Source organism: Mus caroli, chromosome 14, assembly GCF_900094665.2.
Source record: "Mus caroli chromosome 14, CAROLI_EIJ_v1.1, whole genome shotgun sequence".
NCBI lineage: Eukaryota > Metazoa > Chordata > Mammalia > Rodentia > Muridae > Mus > Mus caroli.
This window is the reverse complement of record NC_034583.1, coordinates 19406367-19421869: the sequence shown is the minus strand read 5'-3', so window position 1 is coordinate 19421869 and position 15503 is coordinate 19406367. Positions and strand designations below refer to the sequence as shown.

At 45.5% G+C, this 15503-nt stretch overlaps 1 protein-coding gene across 2 annotated transcripts in view; it reads right to left on the bottom strand.

Moving 5' to 3' along the window:
- The window catches only part of Il17rd (interleukin 17 receptor D), a 64364-nt gene that overhangs the window by 18748 nt on the left and 30113 nt on the right, over positions 1 to 15503 (bottom strand). For both annotated transcript variants that reach the window (XM_021182108.2, XM_029469278.1), the window contains exons 2-3: positions 7654 to 7711; positions 1814 to 1939 (exon numbers count right to left, since the gene is read on the bottom strand). In XM_021182108.2, coding sequence (XP_021037767.1) covers positions 1814 to 1939; positions 7654 to 7711 — 184 coding nt within the window. The remainder of the gene's footprint in view (positions 1 to 1813; positions 1940 to 7653; positions 7712 to 15503) is intronic.

The following is a 15503-nucleotide window of genomic DNA, read 5'->3' as shown; positions in this document are numbered from 1 at the left end:
CCTTCATGTGGTTTTGTGGAACTGAATTTTAGGACCTCTGCTTGCTCCTGTCAATCCTGCTCACTCCAGACACCCCAGAAGAGGGCGTCAGATCTCATTACAGACGGTTGTGAGCCACCATGTGGTTGCTGGGATTTGAACTCAGGACCTTTGGAAGAGCAGTCAGTGCTCTTACCCACTGAGCCATCTCACCAGCCCCAGAGAATAATCTTAATCTATGCATTAGGATAAAATTATCTCTGGAAACGCTTAGGGTTTAAACCCAGCAGTACTTATGTGGATGGGTAAGTTGGCCCAACACCTCCCCAACTTCCCTCTACCTCACACTCATTCCTACACTGTAGCTCTGGGATGTTTCTGTTCTGATTAAGAAATCTAGGCTTTCTTTAACTTCTCCCTGGCCATCCGCTGAAAAAAAAATGTCCAAGACCAGCAACAATCAGAAGGAGAGTACAGGGCTGGGAACTAGGTTCTGATAACAGCAACAGTTGTTCTTGGGTACCTTTCTCTGTCCGCCAACCACAAGGCAAATACACCTCCACTTGGCACCCAGGGAAGCCAGGGCTTTGCAGTTTAAATGCCTCATGTGAAAGATAGGTCCTAACCAAGCCTGGCAGTACACAGAGGATCCCAACCAAGCACAGCAGTGCACACATATCCAGCCTTTGGGTAGTATGGTAGTAAATACATAAGATGCCAGCCTTTGAGTGGCATAGCAGTGCATAGATAGGATCCCAGCCTTTGGGTGGCATAGACAAGAAGGACCGTGAGTTGAATTAGCATTAGCAATATAACAAGACAAGACAAGACAAGAGGGAGCTGCTGAGTGTACTGGTACACACCTCTACTCCCAGCACTTTTGAGCTGGACAGGAGAGTCAGGGTCTGGAGGCCATCCTGAGCTACACAGTAGGTTTGAGGCTAGCCAGGGATACACAAGATCTTGTTTCAAAAAACAAAAATCAAATAAACAAAAAGAAATTACCAACCAAGTTCACTTGAATGGAGTTAAAGAATCTTAGTTCATCCTGGTTTGGCTATCCCATTCTCTCTTAGGTATTAATTCATTCAAGACAGATTCAGCCTGGTGTGGCAGCATACGCATATAACCCCAGCACTCAGAAAACAGAGGCACATAGACATGTGTTCGAGGCCAGCCTGGTGTACACAATGAGTATCAGGAGAGCCAGGGTTAAACAGAGAAACCCTGTCTCAGAGCCCCTCCCTCCAAAAAAAAGATAGATTTGGCCAAACAACTTGGCCAGAGAAATGGGGCTTGCTAGCTTTCTATTTTTTATTTCACTCTGAATTTTGTTGGCCTACAAGGTCTAAAAATAAATTCAACTTGGTCTCTAGCTTTAAACTCAATGATTTTATGCTTTCTTATGAAAACAAGAATTTTCCTTTAAAAAAAATATTAACAAATATGCCAGAGATGGGTCCACATGTCACTGTGACCCCAGAGACCACTAATGCTGGAGGCCAATGCCAAGGTGGCCCTGCACAAACCACGGGCGCTTCCAGCACTTTCAGCTCCTGACCATGTAGTAAGGACCTACCTGTCTAAAACTACAAAAGCATCACCAATCACAATTCTCTCAAACAAGAAACACACACACCAGGGGGACACTGTGTGTGTGTGTGTGTGTGTGTGTGTGTGTGTGTCCCTGGCTGGAGGATAAAAGCACAAAGCAGGCCAGTGTCCAGGGCACTCTCAGCTTTACTGTAAACCTGCATGCCTGAAGGCCACCACACACAGCCACTCATACTGGCACCCCCTATACCCCACAGAGGATATGAGTGCTAACACTTACCAAGGGCCCCTGGGGACCAAAGAATGGTGACTGCCACTTGGTCGTGGCAAGCATACTGGCTGATGGTGATGTTCTGGGCATCAGCAATCACATGCTTCCCGACAGGATTCAAGTAGGTGGTACAGTCTAGAGTTGGAAAAAAATGAAAAGTTAAGTCTTTAACCTTTATTTTCCATGTCATCTTACTAGACTAGGCAGAGTATGTTTACAAGTGCCAAATCCACTCCTATTCTAAATTTCGCCAAAAGCTCACATAAGATACTAAAGCTGATTGTAGCTAGAAAAAACATAATATGTTACAGCGGGCTATAACTGCAGCAACACCACCCCCTCTCCTGAATCAAATCCCTGCACGTTGCTAGGACTAGAATGGTTGGCTACGGTAGACTTTTGTGTCAGTCGTTAGCTTTGTTGGTCTTTTGTTTCTCTTCTTACTCATATGCTGTTTTACTGAAACCAGTAAGGCCTTACATCAGCTCTATCCTCAGTTAGTTCTATCCTCAGTTAGTTCTATCCTATTAACTACTTTGGAGTGTGTTTGTTTTTAGAAGAGACAGAGGGGGCAAGGTCACCAGGGAAAAGGAACTAACGTGCGGGTGTGAATCCACAGGGGACTAATTTCACAGGCAAACTGTTAAATGACTCACTGCCTACAACACAAGGCACCATGTTTGAACCCTTAGTGATGAGGACACCACCTAACCAAGGCAGCTGGGAGTGCTGAATGCACATTCAAAGGCTGCCAGAAGCTCTGAGCCAGAATCATGCTGGAACTTCAGAGAATTACCACACTAAGGCAGATGGTGCTGAGAGAACTGTTCTGTGTTTCAACCCACAGTGTCCACCCTGCTTATCTCCATTTCTTTCTCACGATTCCACTCAAATCGTCTCTTCTGTATCTACTGCAAAGGGCTTCATGTCTTCAGAGTCTAACTCTACGGGACATTCGCCTGGGATGAAAGACATGTCTAAGAAGCTTAGGGAATCTCTTGTGTTTTCCCTTGTAAGCTGCACTGCTCAGTTCCCACTTTTTGTTTGTTTGTTTGTTTTTGTTTTTCGAGACAGGGTTTCTCTGTGTAGCCCTGGCTGTCCTGGAACTCACTTTGTAGACCAGGCTGGCCTCGAACTCAGAAATCCGCCTGCCTCTGCCTCCCGAGTGCTGGGATTAAAGGCGTGCGCCACCACGCCCGGCCAGTTCCCACTTTTATAACTAAAAGCACTTAAGGAGGCAATCGAAAACAGTATATGAACCAAGCAAAAGCTCATCTATACTTTCACCAAACAAGGACAACTCGGGGAAGACTCCAAGGGGGGAGGGGGACCTGCCAAGCCTTTCACCTTTCAACAGGAATACTACCTGCACACCACCCAACTTGAAAACCCCAGCCTCTACACTGCCTGGCCTGCTTTCTTGCCTGACCACATCAGGCAAGGTTCTCCTTGTTAAAAGTCAAGTGCTTCAAAACGAGTTGCATTTTTACTTCAGTATTACTTAAAAGGATGTTAGTAATACTACTAAAGTCTGCCAGGCAGTAGTGGTGCAGGTCTTTAATCCTAGAATTCAGGAGGCAGAAGGCGGCAGAGCCCCGTAAGTTCAAGGCCAGGCTGGTTTACAGAGTTACAGGATAGACAGCCAGGGCTACATAGTGCAACCCTGTCTCAAAAAACAAAAATAACATGAATCTTGGCGGAGGGCGGTGGCTTAGCGGCTGGCATTCCTAGTTTTTGGACTGGAGATTCAGATCCCCACAGTTGCTGTCCAGCAGTTCCAGCCCTGGGAGGTATAGGCAGGGGATCCTCAGATCAAGTAGGCTACAGAGACTGACCAAGCAGCAAGAGGTGGGTTTAATTAAGAGATCTCATGTGATGCCCAAAATTAACCTCTTAGGCGCCACCTGCCTAAGGATCTGCTAATTTCCTGGAATTCTGGGAGTTAGAGTTGTTTCTTCGTGGGAAAGTATGGTGGCCTATAGGCTTGTCTTTATAAACCCCTGTAACAAGGGGCCATTTTTAGTGAGGAAATTTCATGGAATGCTCCTAACCAAAGTCTCTCTCTTGGTCAGTATTGAGCTTGCTAAAATGGTGGGATTGGTTTTCCTCTGGTGAATCTCACTTGTTTCCATGAATAAGGTGGAAGGGTAATATCATTCTGATATCAATTTCCGGACTCCATGGGCACACCCAACCATATGCACATACATGCACATACATTTCCACACACGTGCACCTACACATATACAAATGTTTCTATAGGTATAAACACATGAAAGTGTGCTGAATATAGAGATACCTATAGTAGGGAGTGGGGAGAAGGTGTGCCAACATCCAGGCCGACCCCTATACTGAACATATTAGAAGACTATGGCCCAAAACATCAGCTAGGTGGCTGAGAACCCAGCACTGACTTGTCCAGGGGCAGAATAATGACAAGCAGCCTCAGGAGAGCTTGAGGGGAGTGGGGGCAAAATATCTCAGACTTAAGCTCTGAGTCTAAAGTGTTCAGCCTGCAAAAATCCTAACTGCAACCAGCTTATTTTTTACTAGTATAGAAAAAAGACAAGATCTAGCTGGGCATGGTGGCACACGCCTTTAATCCCAGCACTCGGGAAACAGAGGCAGGCGGATTTCTGAGTTTGAGGCCAGCCTGGTCTACAGAGTGAGTTCCAGGACAGCCAGGGCTATACAGAGAAACCCTGTCTCGAAAAAAAANAAAAAAAAAAAAAAAGACAAGATCTTATCACACCTGTAAAGTTCCAGTATCCTCATTTATTGAGGTCTGTAATATAAAAGAAGCCTGCTTACTAAGCTCTGAAGAGACAAGGAACAGAAAATGGCTACAAGGTTTTATCCTTTCCCATTCCTGATGCCAAACTGACAACAGTGTTTCCATAAATACAAGAATGTAGGCAGAAAGTCTAAGAATTAAGAAAAGGTACCAAAACTTACTTAGGCATAACACCACTCAGAGCCTAAAAAAGAAATGTGGCTCACAGGGTCAGAAAGACCAGGAGACGTGTGAAAATCAGTTACAAATTAAAGGCAAAACATTTTCTTCATTTACTACATCAGATGACCAAGAATAGAAAACAAGATCTTTATGTTTTGGTAGTTGTGGTGGGAACTCGGTAACTGGTTTCTAACTTTTTTCTTTTCATAATCCAGCCCCAACAAATTCCTATATTAGAGATGATAATAAGACTACAACTACTGTTTTACATAATATTATATATTATGCTTAATGGATAAATGTCTTAGGACATAAGATGATTTTGTGTGTGTGTGTGTGTGTGTATACATACACTAACACCAGCAACATTAATTTGTACAGATTCACATGCCTATTAGAAGTACCTAGCCATTGTTAGTACTCACAATGACTTTTTGCTGATTTTTCCCCCTCCCTTCAGGATCTCACTGTGTAGCTCTGGATGCCTGAAACTCACTCTATCTGTAGACCTCACTGGCCTTGAACCCAGAGTATCATCTGCTTCAGGAGTACTGGGATTAGGGTGAACATCACCATGCCTGGCTTGGTTCTTAATCTATTTTAAACAGAACTAGTTATCAGTTGATCAATTAATAAGTTCTTTACAGAAAAGATAAGTGTCTTTTTTACTATAAAACACTAAATACACTATTTAAAACATGACTATATCAATTATTAGCTGGTCTAAACTTTTGAATTACAATTGCAAAGAAACTTCCTTTCTTTCTTTAGCTGTCTTCAGACACTCCAGAAGAGAGCATCAGATCCCATTACAGATGGTTGTTATCCACAATGTGGTTGCTGGGATTTGAACTCAGGACCTTTGGAAGAGCAGTCAGTGCTCTTAACCACTGAGCCATCTCTCCAGCACCGCCCCCCCACCAAAACCTTTCTGACTAAATGACATTTTGCACCACCACCCCCCCCGTGCGCCAAATTAACTGAACTCCAAATATTTCAGAAGCCAAAGTGAACCATGAATTAAATTCTAATTAAATGATGAAGAATTAAGAAGAAAGTAATGGCCTGGCAGTGGTGGCTCACACCTTTTATCCCAGCACACGGGAGGCAGAGGCAGGCGGATCTCTGAGTTCGAGGCCAGCCTGGTCTACAGAGTGAGTTCCAGGACAGCCAGGGCTATACAGAGAAACCCTGCCTCGAAAAACCAAAAAACCAACCAAACAAACAAAACAAAAAATAAAATAAAATAAAATAAAAGAACGAAAGAAAGAAAAGAAGGATGAATGAGACAAGGAGCACATAGACAAAAATGTCATCCAACAAATCAGGGCACTGTAGCATGTGCTCATAAAACCAGAATTCAGGAAGATGGAGGCAGAAAGATCAAGAGTTCAAGACCAGCCTGGACTACATGAGACTCTGTCTCAAAAGCTCGAGTGCACACACACACAATCAAAAACAAAAGAGACAAACATAAGATATGTTTAAGTTCTGCAGGCATAGCTTACACACACACACACACACACACACACATCCATATTAAATCACAGACCCAATGTTTGTTTGCAAATGAGCTCTGGACTCTAACAGGAGACCCACTGGGGCCAAGAGCACAGATTAGTAATCACTCACTCAAAGAGCAATCCTCTACACATGGCTTTACTTAGCAGAATCAAGGACCAGAGGCCTGCAAATCTTTCATTCCCATCATGGCGTTTACCTAAAACATACACACACCACGGACAGGAAGGAAGTGCCTGCTCGTCACTGTAAGTCTTACAATATAACTTAAAAAATACTCAAGCTGCCATCTGTGGATGTGAATTTGAAACACATATTCCTATCTCAAAATTGTCAGGCTGTATTCAAGACCTCAACAACCCAAGCTTGGTCAGAGGACAGCTGATTGCTCCACTGATCTTCTCTAAGAGATGAATGAGCAGTCGAGAGCCAACAAAAGGGAGCGGTGGTCCCTCTGACCAAGTTATGTATAGATCGGTACCTACATGGTGAAAATACTCAGAGCTCTAACTTCCGAGGAAGGACAATAGCTGCTCAGAACAGACTGCAAATGTTTAATCAGAGGGAAAGTCACCTTGTCCTTAGAAAACAATCCAGTCAGGAAACCAAAATGCTGCTTCTTGTATCCACACACACTTGGACCAACCTGTAACCCTAGCAGACAGCGTTTCCTGAGCATCCACAGCAAGCCTGCCACAAGGGGAGATGATGTAAGGACTACCCCATTGCAGCCTCCAAGTGATGCTAAGGACAAGTTATATCACTTGTTACACGTCACACAGACAGACAGGAAACTGAACCTGGTACTGAGGCCTACATTAGAGATGGCCAACTAGAGACCCCTGGGCAACCCTGAAACACAGATCTGATTGGCCCACTCTGTTTGTGAAGGGGAAAAAAAAAAAACTTAAATAAAGGCCAATATTGAAAAGCATTTTATGGAGTGGGGTAGTTATTCCTGGAACTTTTTTCTATTCTTAGAAACTGTATCTGGCCACTCCCAGTGGGAATTCCAGCAGACCACACTGAGCTGGAGTTAGAAAGCCATGCCTACTTCAGATCAGACAGACTGCCTGGCCAGTTTGCCACAGTCTCCATCCTTGTCCCCTAGTGCGACCTACAGGTTTCTGTGTGTGTTTGCTCTTAAAGACAAGGCTATATCCTGAGTTGAAGACACTTGACCTGTTCAAGCTCTCAAACACTTTGGTAGCTTGATGTAGACTACAATGCTTTAACTGTTGACAAACCTGAACAGGCTCAGAAAAGTCCTCAAACAACCCCAAGATCTGCAATGTCTTCAACAAACTACAAGCGTGTGAGCTTTGGATGTTGGAACGGGCCCCCTTCTCTGTGGGTCAAGCTGGTTACTTACTGTCGTATCTGAAGGTGATGTTGTGCACTCCACTGTTTCTGCTGGCTGGCCCCACTCCCTGTGGGAAAACAACAGAGTAAAGCCAACTTACTTTCCCAGCATAGATTCCCCACAGAATCTAAACACACAGAGCACTGTAGAGGCGCAGGGTCAGGTCAGTACTTCAGGCCGGCTCCTCCTTGCACTGCCCCATGACCCCACCCACCCACTCCAAACACCCTCCAGTCCAAGGGAATGCAGCCCACTAGGGATCTTGGGCACTCTTTGCCTAAGATAACAGGAACAGACTGGTCTGTTTAGGGGTTAAATAATTCATTAGCAGTACAATTAGGATAGAGACCAAGACTGCCAGATGGAGTCCTTCCAGTTGGATCCTCTGATTGGCTATTAAACTCGCCCACCAGACAGCCTCATCCGAAAGCTCTAGCAAGGCAAGACAGGCAATTCCTCAAGTCTACGGAAACCAGTTCTCATTCCAAGACCAGGAATGAACGTGGGAATAAGCCATTACTTTTAATGAGAAAATTCTTCACTGCCTCGCCTCCATACCTATGCTGGATATACACAGGGTGGGTCATAAAAGAAAAAAGACTTTCAAAGGTTCAACTCTTAACTCCCAGTGATGTGGCCATTAGTCGTCTGTAGCCTTAATAGTAGGGTAACAACTCCAACAGACTTCCCATTCTAATGACAGCGCCACAGAGGGAGCAGCAGATCTGCACAATGACCCAAAGCTGATCCTGAGGAGAAAGGGTTGCTCTGGGTCTGGCAAGCCAGGTCTAAGATTCTGTTTAAATCTCTCTAATAATCTGCAAAAGTGCCATTCGGTATTAATTGGGGAATTCTGCAAAATGTTCATTCTAAAGTGCTAAATGATGGGAAAATATTTTAACCACACGGCTAAAGTTTCCACTTAACAAGGAAGATGTTGGGGAAAACCATATGCTGGCAGCCTGGTGTTTAATGGGCAACTGTTACACTGAGACACAATATGAAGAACACTTCTGATGGGCGCAGGATTTCAGGCCACTGCCCCATCACTTCCATATGCTACAGCCATGTTCACGAAGTTTATCCCAAAGCCAGACACGCCCACTGAAACCATATCCCTGAGTTCAGATATACACAGGCCTTGGAAAAAAATCACAGCTGTTCAGAAAAGAGCCAGGCAGGCACGAGACATACAGACACACCAAGTGAAGAATAGAAAGCAAAAGTACCAAGCCTAAACCAACAAGATGCCCCAAATAGCCCCTGGGGCTCCAGCTTCCTATCCCCGCCCTTTCTTCTCTGCATCCTGTGAGACTCCAGAACTCATCTCAGGATATGAAACTTTGGACAGTGAAATATTAAGAGCATCCATCACTCCATAGGTGTTGGGTCTGTGCAAACAGAAGCTGCCTGGCTTCTAGGAAGCAGAGACCCAAGTAACAAGCAGGAAGAGGACAATCTAATTTCTATAGCCCTCTAAGAATGTTCAAAACTGCCAAACTCACGGTCCAAGGTGAGCCAGACATTACTGTGGGTGCAGTAGTACGCAACGAACCCACACGAAGTTACCTGCTGTTTGCTCATCCTTTCACAGGTGACTAACTGGATACAGGTAAACTGCAAATCCCCTCGCCCACCGAGCACTCCTCATTTAGAGAAGAAAACACATAGGGCTAATAGAAAGAGGCAGTGGCAGAGAAACACAGGGTTCCTCTGCAAGGCAAAACCTGAATAAGGATGATGAATAGGTGTACGTGTAGGGACAACACGTACAAGATTTACACGGAGCCTGGGAGAAGAGAGGCTGGTAACTGGGCTATAACACTGACGAAAAGAGCAGTATCCAGACAGGAAAACCAGCAGAGAGGCCAAGGTCAGTGTGCACAGCTGGCAACTGAGGGACACGGCTCCCCTCTCCTGATGCTAGAGTCTCCAGTATCCGAATGGTTTTATTTATTTGTTTATTTGTTTGTTTTAAAAGAATGTACACAGCAGTTTCCTTCTGGGAGACAGAAGAAGAGGATGGAGCCACATAGAAGTATTATTTAACAGGAAAAAATATTCTATTTTAAGAGCAGGTATCAGGGGCTCTAGTGACCAAGTAAGTACATGACTTCTGGGACCTTGGGTGGTTTTCCCCTTGTCTTCTGTTTGCTCCCCCTCTATTTCAATTGAGGCATGTTTTTGACAGCATTTAGCAGGCATTTGCAAAGGCTAATGAGCTATGTTATGTGCTGTGCCCTGCACACAAAAACCTAAATTAATCCAAATAAGGTTTCTAAAATGTGGGGAGCTGGCCAAGGAGGCTTGGGGAGCTGGCTTCCAGGACATTGAGACTAGTGTGTGGCACCTACCCATCACCCACTAGTGTTTTCCATGTGTCCTGAGCTGAGCCCTCAGGGTTGAGTGTCTAGCTACAAATCAGACCCAGACCTTGACTTCAAGTGGCTTTGGCATAAAGATGAGGTACAAACATGTCCATTATCTGTCTTCCTTTGTTCCCAAAGTCTCAGTCTTTCACCAGCTCCCCCTATACCATATTCTGTGCCCTTAACTGCCTAACTCCCCAACCAATCCCCACCCCAGCCATGACCCCATAAATCATTGCAATTCCATTCAGGCACTCCTGTCTCCCCAGAATCCCCTTCTCTTCGCATCACCCAGGCCTTGCTCCCACAGACTGCCTGCCTTATCTAGTCTGGTCTCACAGTTTGTCTGTCTATTCACTGGTCTCACTTATCTAGTCTGGTCTCACAGTTTGCCTGTCTAGTCACTGGCCACTCAGTCACTGGAGTCAATACAATTTCACAAATGTGGTGGAGATTTTAATTCTACAGACAACTGGAACCCTGGAACTAACCAATGAAGCTCAAAAACAGGGTACCTCCCTGGCTACCAGCTCTTACCTGTACTTTAAAGACCTCTGACAGGTATTAAGTCCTTTAATGTTCTTGCGAGACTCTCGGCATGTGAGCAGTGGATCTTCCACGGGGCTGCTGCTCTTACTCACATCCAAACTGTTTTCGCTGCTCCACAGGAGCTGCTATAGAAACACTGTGCCCAGGCTAGCTCACAAAACAGTTTATCCTTTATATTAAGACAGACAGAAATAAAAACCTCTTAAACACGCCCACATCCAAGCCCTAGAACCTGAGACTTATTTTACATACAGTGGAAGGGACAGTGCAAATCAAGTTCAGTGATGCTGAAATGGAGACACTGATTTGGGTCATCCTGGTGGGCCAGTGTGAGGATTCTTAGAAGACCCTAAAGGTTTGGTATCAGAAAACTGGAGACGTGACTGCAGAGAGAGGATGAAGAGGGAGACTGGCTGACTGCAGACAGAATGAGTCACATACTTGAGGACAGAAGAGGAAGGAGCTATTGAGCCAAAGACTGGGCAGCCTCTAGAGGGTGGGCCAGGTAAGGAATGGATTCCCCCGCAGCACCAAGGAGTCAACACTGCCAACACTGACATCAGTAGCTTGAGACTCAGAATTCTGACCTCCTGAATGATAGAAATTTTGTGTTATCTTATCCCATGAAGTTTAAGGTAATTTTCAGAGCAACAACTGGATGAAAAGCTGAATGAAAAAAGAAAGAAGGATGGATGGATGGATATGACTGCACTTGGGTAGGGTCAAGGATAAAGTTTACTGTAGACATGAAGGAGAACATAGCCAGAGGTAGGGACATCTGGGAGGGTCCAAAGTGAGCATGACCCTGAGCCAGACCTTGTGAAGAGAGGAGAGGGAAGACCAGGAGAGTAAAGGGCATACAGACAAACGGCCAGGTAACCAAAAGAGCTGGGAGGTCAACCCAGTCCCCAGGCCGGAGAGTTCAGGATAGGGCGCAGAGTATGTCAGCCATACCCTGTAACCGGTAGGTACGTAGGGATTCTGGGAGAAGCTGGTGACCAAGTCCACTTGGATATGTTAAATAGGCACCTTAGTTAGCCACTTGTCCTGGGTTTGAGACCCAACACGTACATGTTCCAGCCACAGCATAGATGAACTAAATCTGAGTGTAGTGTGCACATACAGCATGTGCCAGGGCAGGCTAGTCTCCCCTCAGTACCCAGAGCTAATCACTGTCACCTGTCACCTGGCTTCAGGCAGACAGGAAACACAGATCCCTCAGAGCTGGGCCTTGGAATCCTGCCAAGAGCTGGGTTTCTGCCGGGTTTGCCTAGAGGTCATCTGGAGTGAAGGGGGTGGAGCTTAAGTTTATCAGACCGTCATGGCACTGTGTGGCCTCAGGCAGGTTGCTGAACTTCCCTGAGCTACCAGCACAAGAACAAAGCCATTTAAAAGGAAGGACTAGTGTAGGACTCAAGAGGTGACAGACTCCCAAGTGTTTGGCATTGCACCAGACATGTGACTCTGATCAATTGATCGTCTCCGCAAAGCTTCCAGAGCCTAAGTTGCAGCCAGGTGATGTATGAGAAACACTGGAAAGCTGGGGCTTGCTTCTCCATGCTGGAAGAGTTGTGTTTTTAAAAAGAAAAGGTACACACACACACACCCTTCAGTTCTTTTGTATGAATGTGTTTCAAGTTTCACTCCTGGTGTGTACTGTGTAGTCTGTCCACTGAACGTTGTTACCAGCTTTCTCAAAGTTCCTTAGCTGCTCTGAATGGGAGCACTCTTGTTTTTTTTGATGGTTTGTTGTTTGGTTTGTGTTGCTTAGCTGGCCTGGAACTGGCTATGGAAAACCAGGCTGACATAGTAGAGACCCACCTGTCCTCTGCTGAGATCAAAGATCACCGTGCCTAGCCAAGATTTTTTTTTTTGGAGACAGGGTCCCTAGCCCAGGCAGACTTCAAACTCCATTTGGTGCAAGATGCCTTTGAATTAATCCTCTTACCTCTTGCTCCTGAGTGCTGGAATTCTAGGCCAGTGTCACCGCACCCAGTTTACCAGCACCAAGGATCAAACACAGGAGGGCTTCCTGCATATGAGGCAAGACTCTATCAACTGAACTATACTGCAAGCAATTGAATGTAGTTCTGTTCCCGCCTCACCACCTGGCCTGCTCTCTTTTGGAAAAGAGAGTGTCATACTTAAAGGACAACTTGCCTTAAGTCTGTTCTAAATGGCACTTCAACCATCCTAGGACACCACTGTCTCCAGATAGCTTTAAGTCCCATGACATTCTCTGGACACTGACCACAGCAGCCTGGTGCTCGGGAGGGATCCTACCCCACAGCCACCATTTTGTGTGCAAGCTTTTGCTTCTTGACTTATGGCTAGACTGTGGTATAGGATTTTTGCATCTTGAATTTTACTCCTTTAGAGCAGTGAAGAATTACCTCCCCATCCCCTCCGTCCTGCGCACAACATTGGGCTCTCATTGCTGCTTCTATAACCCCACCTCATACTGTAGCGCACCAATCAAAGGAAACTCCACAGCAGAGCTTCAGGTAAGGGCCTGGCTTCCTAGCTCCCTCTGGAACAAATTAAAAGCTACCGTTAGTGCAGCGAGTGGGGGTGGTTAATGAACTAAGAATGTAACACCCTGAGGCCCCAGGCTTTGGCATTTATAGGTTTTGAGTAACAGGCAACAAACAAGTACTTTTAATTCTCTGCTCATTAAATATCAAAATGGTGCAGTAGCTAAAAGCCTAGGACAGTTTCCTAGAGAAGAGTTTACAAAGCAGTCAACCAGCTCTGTGAGTAGCCCATAAAAAAATAAATAAAATTCACCAGGGAACACCAAGGGAGGTTTGTGTATGTATTTTTTGGCTTAGTCATGCATTTATTTATTTAGGCAGAAAACATATCTAGCAAAGGCTGACTGTGTGCCAAGGCCAGGAATGAGATAGGGTTTTTGGTTTTTTTTTTTTTTGGGGGGGGGGGGGGGGGGGGGGTGGCACATCCGTGAGCACGCACTGACCTTGGTCTCTCTTTCCTGCTCCAACCTGTGCATCTTTTGGGGATGGAGTTCCCACCATGAGTGTGAGCAGCATATACATTACTTACCTACTAGTCAGTATATTCTGCCACCTGGCCCTGACCTGCTTGCCACCTCTGTAAGTCAGCTCTGGGTGAGTTGGAGCCCAGCAAAAAAACAAAACAAAACAAAACAAAAACAAAAACAAAACAAAACAAAAAAAAAGAGGCAAGTCTAGTAACTGCTGAAAACTAAGGCCAGCTCCTACTTTACTATCCATGGCATTATCTTCACCCCAGTTTCCAGACTGACAAGAGCAAACGACTGCAGAAAACTTGGTGAGGCCAGAAATGCACAAATGGATAACACTAACAAAGAGGAGGGGTGCAGAGAGTGGGTCATGTGACTGTACTGCTTCAAATGGCTTTATAAACAAAGGCAGACTCCACTCACTTCAGTGCAGAGAGACAGACAGACAGACAGACAGACAGAGGGAACAGCAGAGCCGCCCCAGGTGATGTAAGCTAAGGAGAATTTGGTGAGTCCAAAACACAAGGAAAATGAATCAGAAAGCCTGCCCACGCCTAGATCTGCGCAGGACGCATTTTCCCCACATTCCTGGGAGCTATTCTCTCACCCAATCCATAGATCCGACCAGTTTCTGAAACTGAAAGATGCCAACAGTATGGTTTGGGATCTTGGATGGCCAGAGCACACAAGCTCGGGGGGGGGGGGGGGGGGGGGGGGGGGACATGGGGTTCCCACTAGCAATTACTCCATCAACCCCCAAAGACCTGGAGATCTTAAGCTAATTAAAGAGATTTGCTTGGGGAGGGAGGAAATCACTAGTCCAAAGCATGGTCTGTGCGCCAGACCAAAGCCGTAATCATGATTCATTTCTGACATGCTGCTAATCAGAACACACATGTTCCTCATTTCACGCTCCCAAAGGAAAGCTGAAGGGACAATTATTGCTGAGCCCTAGTTCGGAGCCACATGCCAATTACCATGTGTCCTTCTTATCAAACTCAAGTCGCTCACTTCCACCCGGATACCACTTCACTGCCCCTACCCTGCACCCAGCCTTCCACCAATCCATTAAAGATAACCAGTGTCAAGACAGTTACACAAGCCGACTCTCAGACACCTCAAATCTAAGTAATGGGAGCCTAGATAGGATTTGTGTTTTAAAATTCCTTACTTCACAATTTTTTTTTTTGTTTTGTGTTTTTGTTTTTTTCAAGACAGGGTTTCTCTGTGTAGCCCTGGATGTCCTGGAACTCACCCTGTAGACCAGGCTGGCCTTGACCTCAGAAATCCACCTGCCTCTGCCTCCCAAATGCTGGGATTAAAGGCATGCGTGCGCCACCACGCCCGGCCTACAATTTTTTTAAATTGCTTTGATGGTAGAACATATTTGTACAGTTAAAGCCCAGAGATATAAACACATGCAAGGATGCATGAGCACACACTACACAGACAAAAAACAAAAACAAAAACAAAACCAGACACACACACACAAGCTAGCTTTCTTCTGTGCTTGAAAATAGAATCGAAAGGCAGCATGACGGATGGCTCCGTCAGTACAGTCTCACTACTTGGGAGACCGAGGACAACCATGAATTCAAGACCAGCCTAAGACAAACAGTGGGTCCCAAACCAGTCAGAGCTACAAAGGAATATCTTAGCTCAGAAAAACAAAATAATAATACTGCAAAGGGATGGAAAGATATCTCAGTGGTTAAAAGCATTTGCTCCAGGGGCTCCAACACCCTCTTCTGGCATCTGTGGGCACCGGTACTTACACATGAATAAATACACAGAACCATATACATGAAAATCAGTTTGTTTTTTTTTTTAAAACCAGAACAAGAGCCGGGCGTGGTGGCGCACGCCTTTAATCCCAGCACTCGGGAGGCAGAGGCAGGCAGATTTCTGAGTTCGAGGCCAGCCTGGTCTACAAAGTG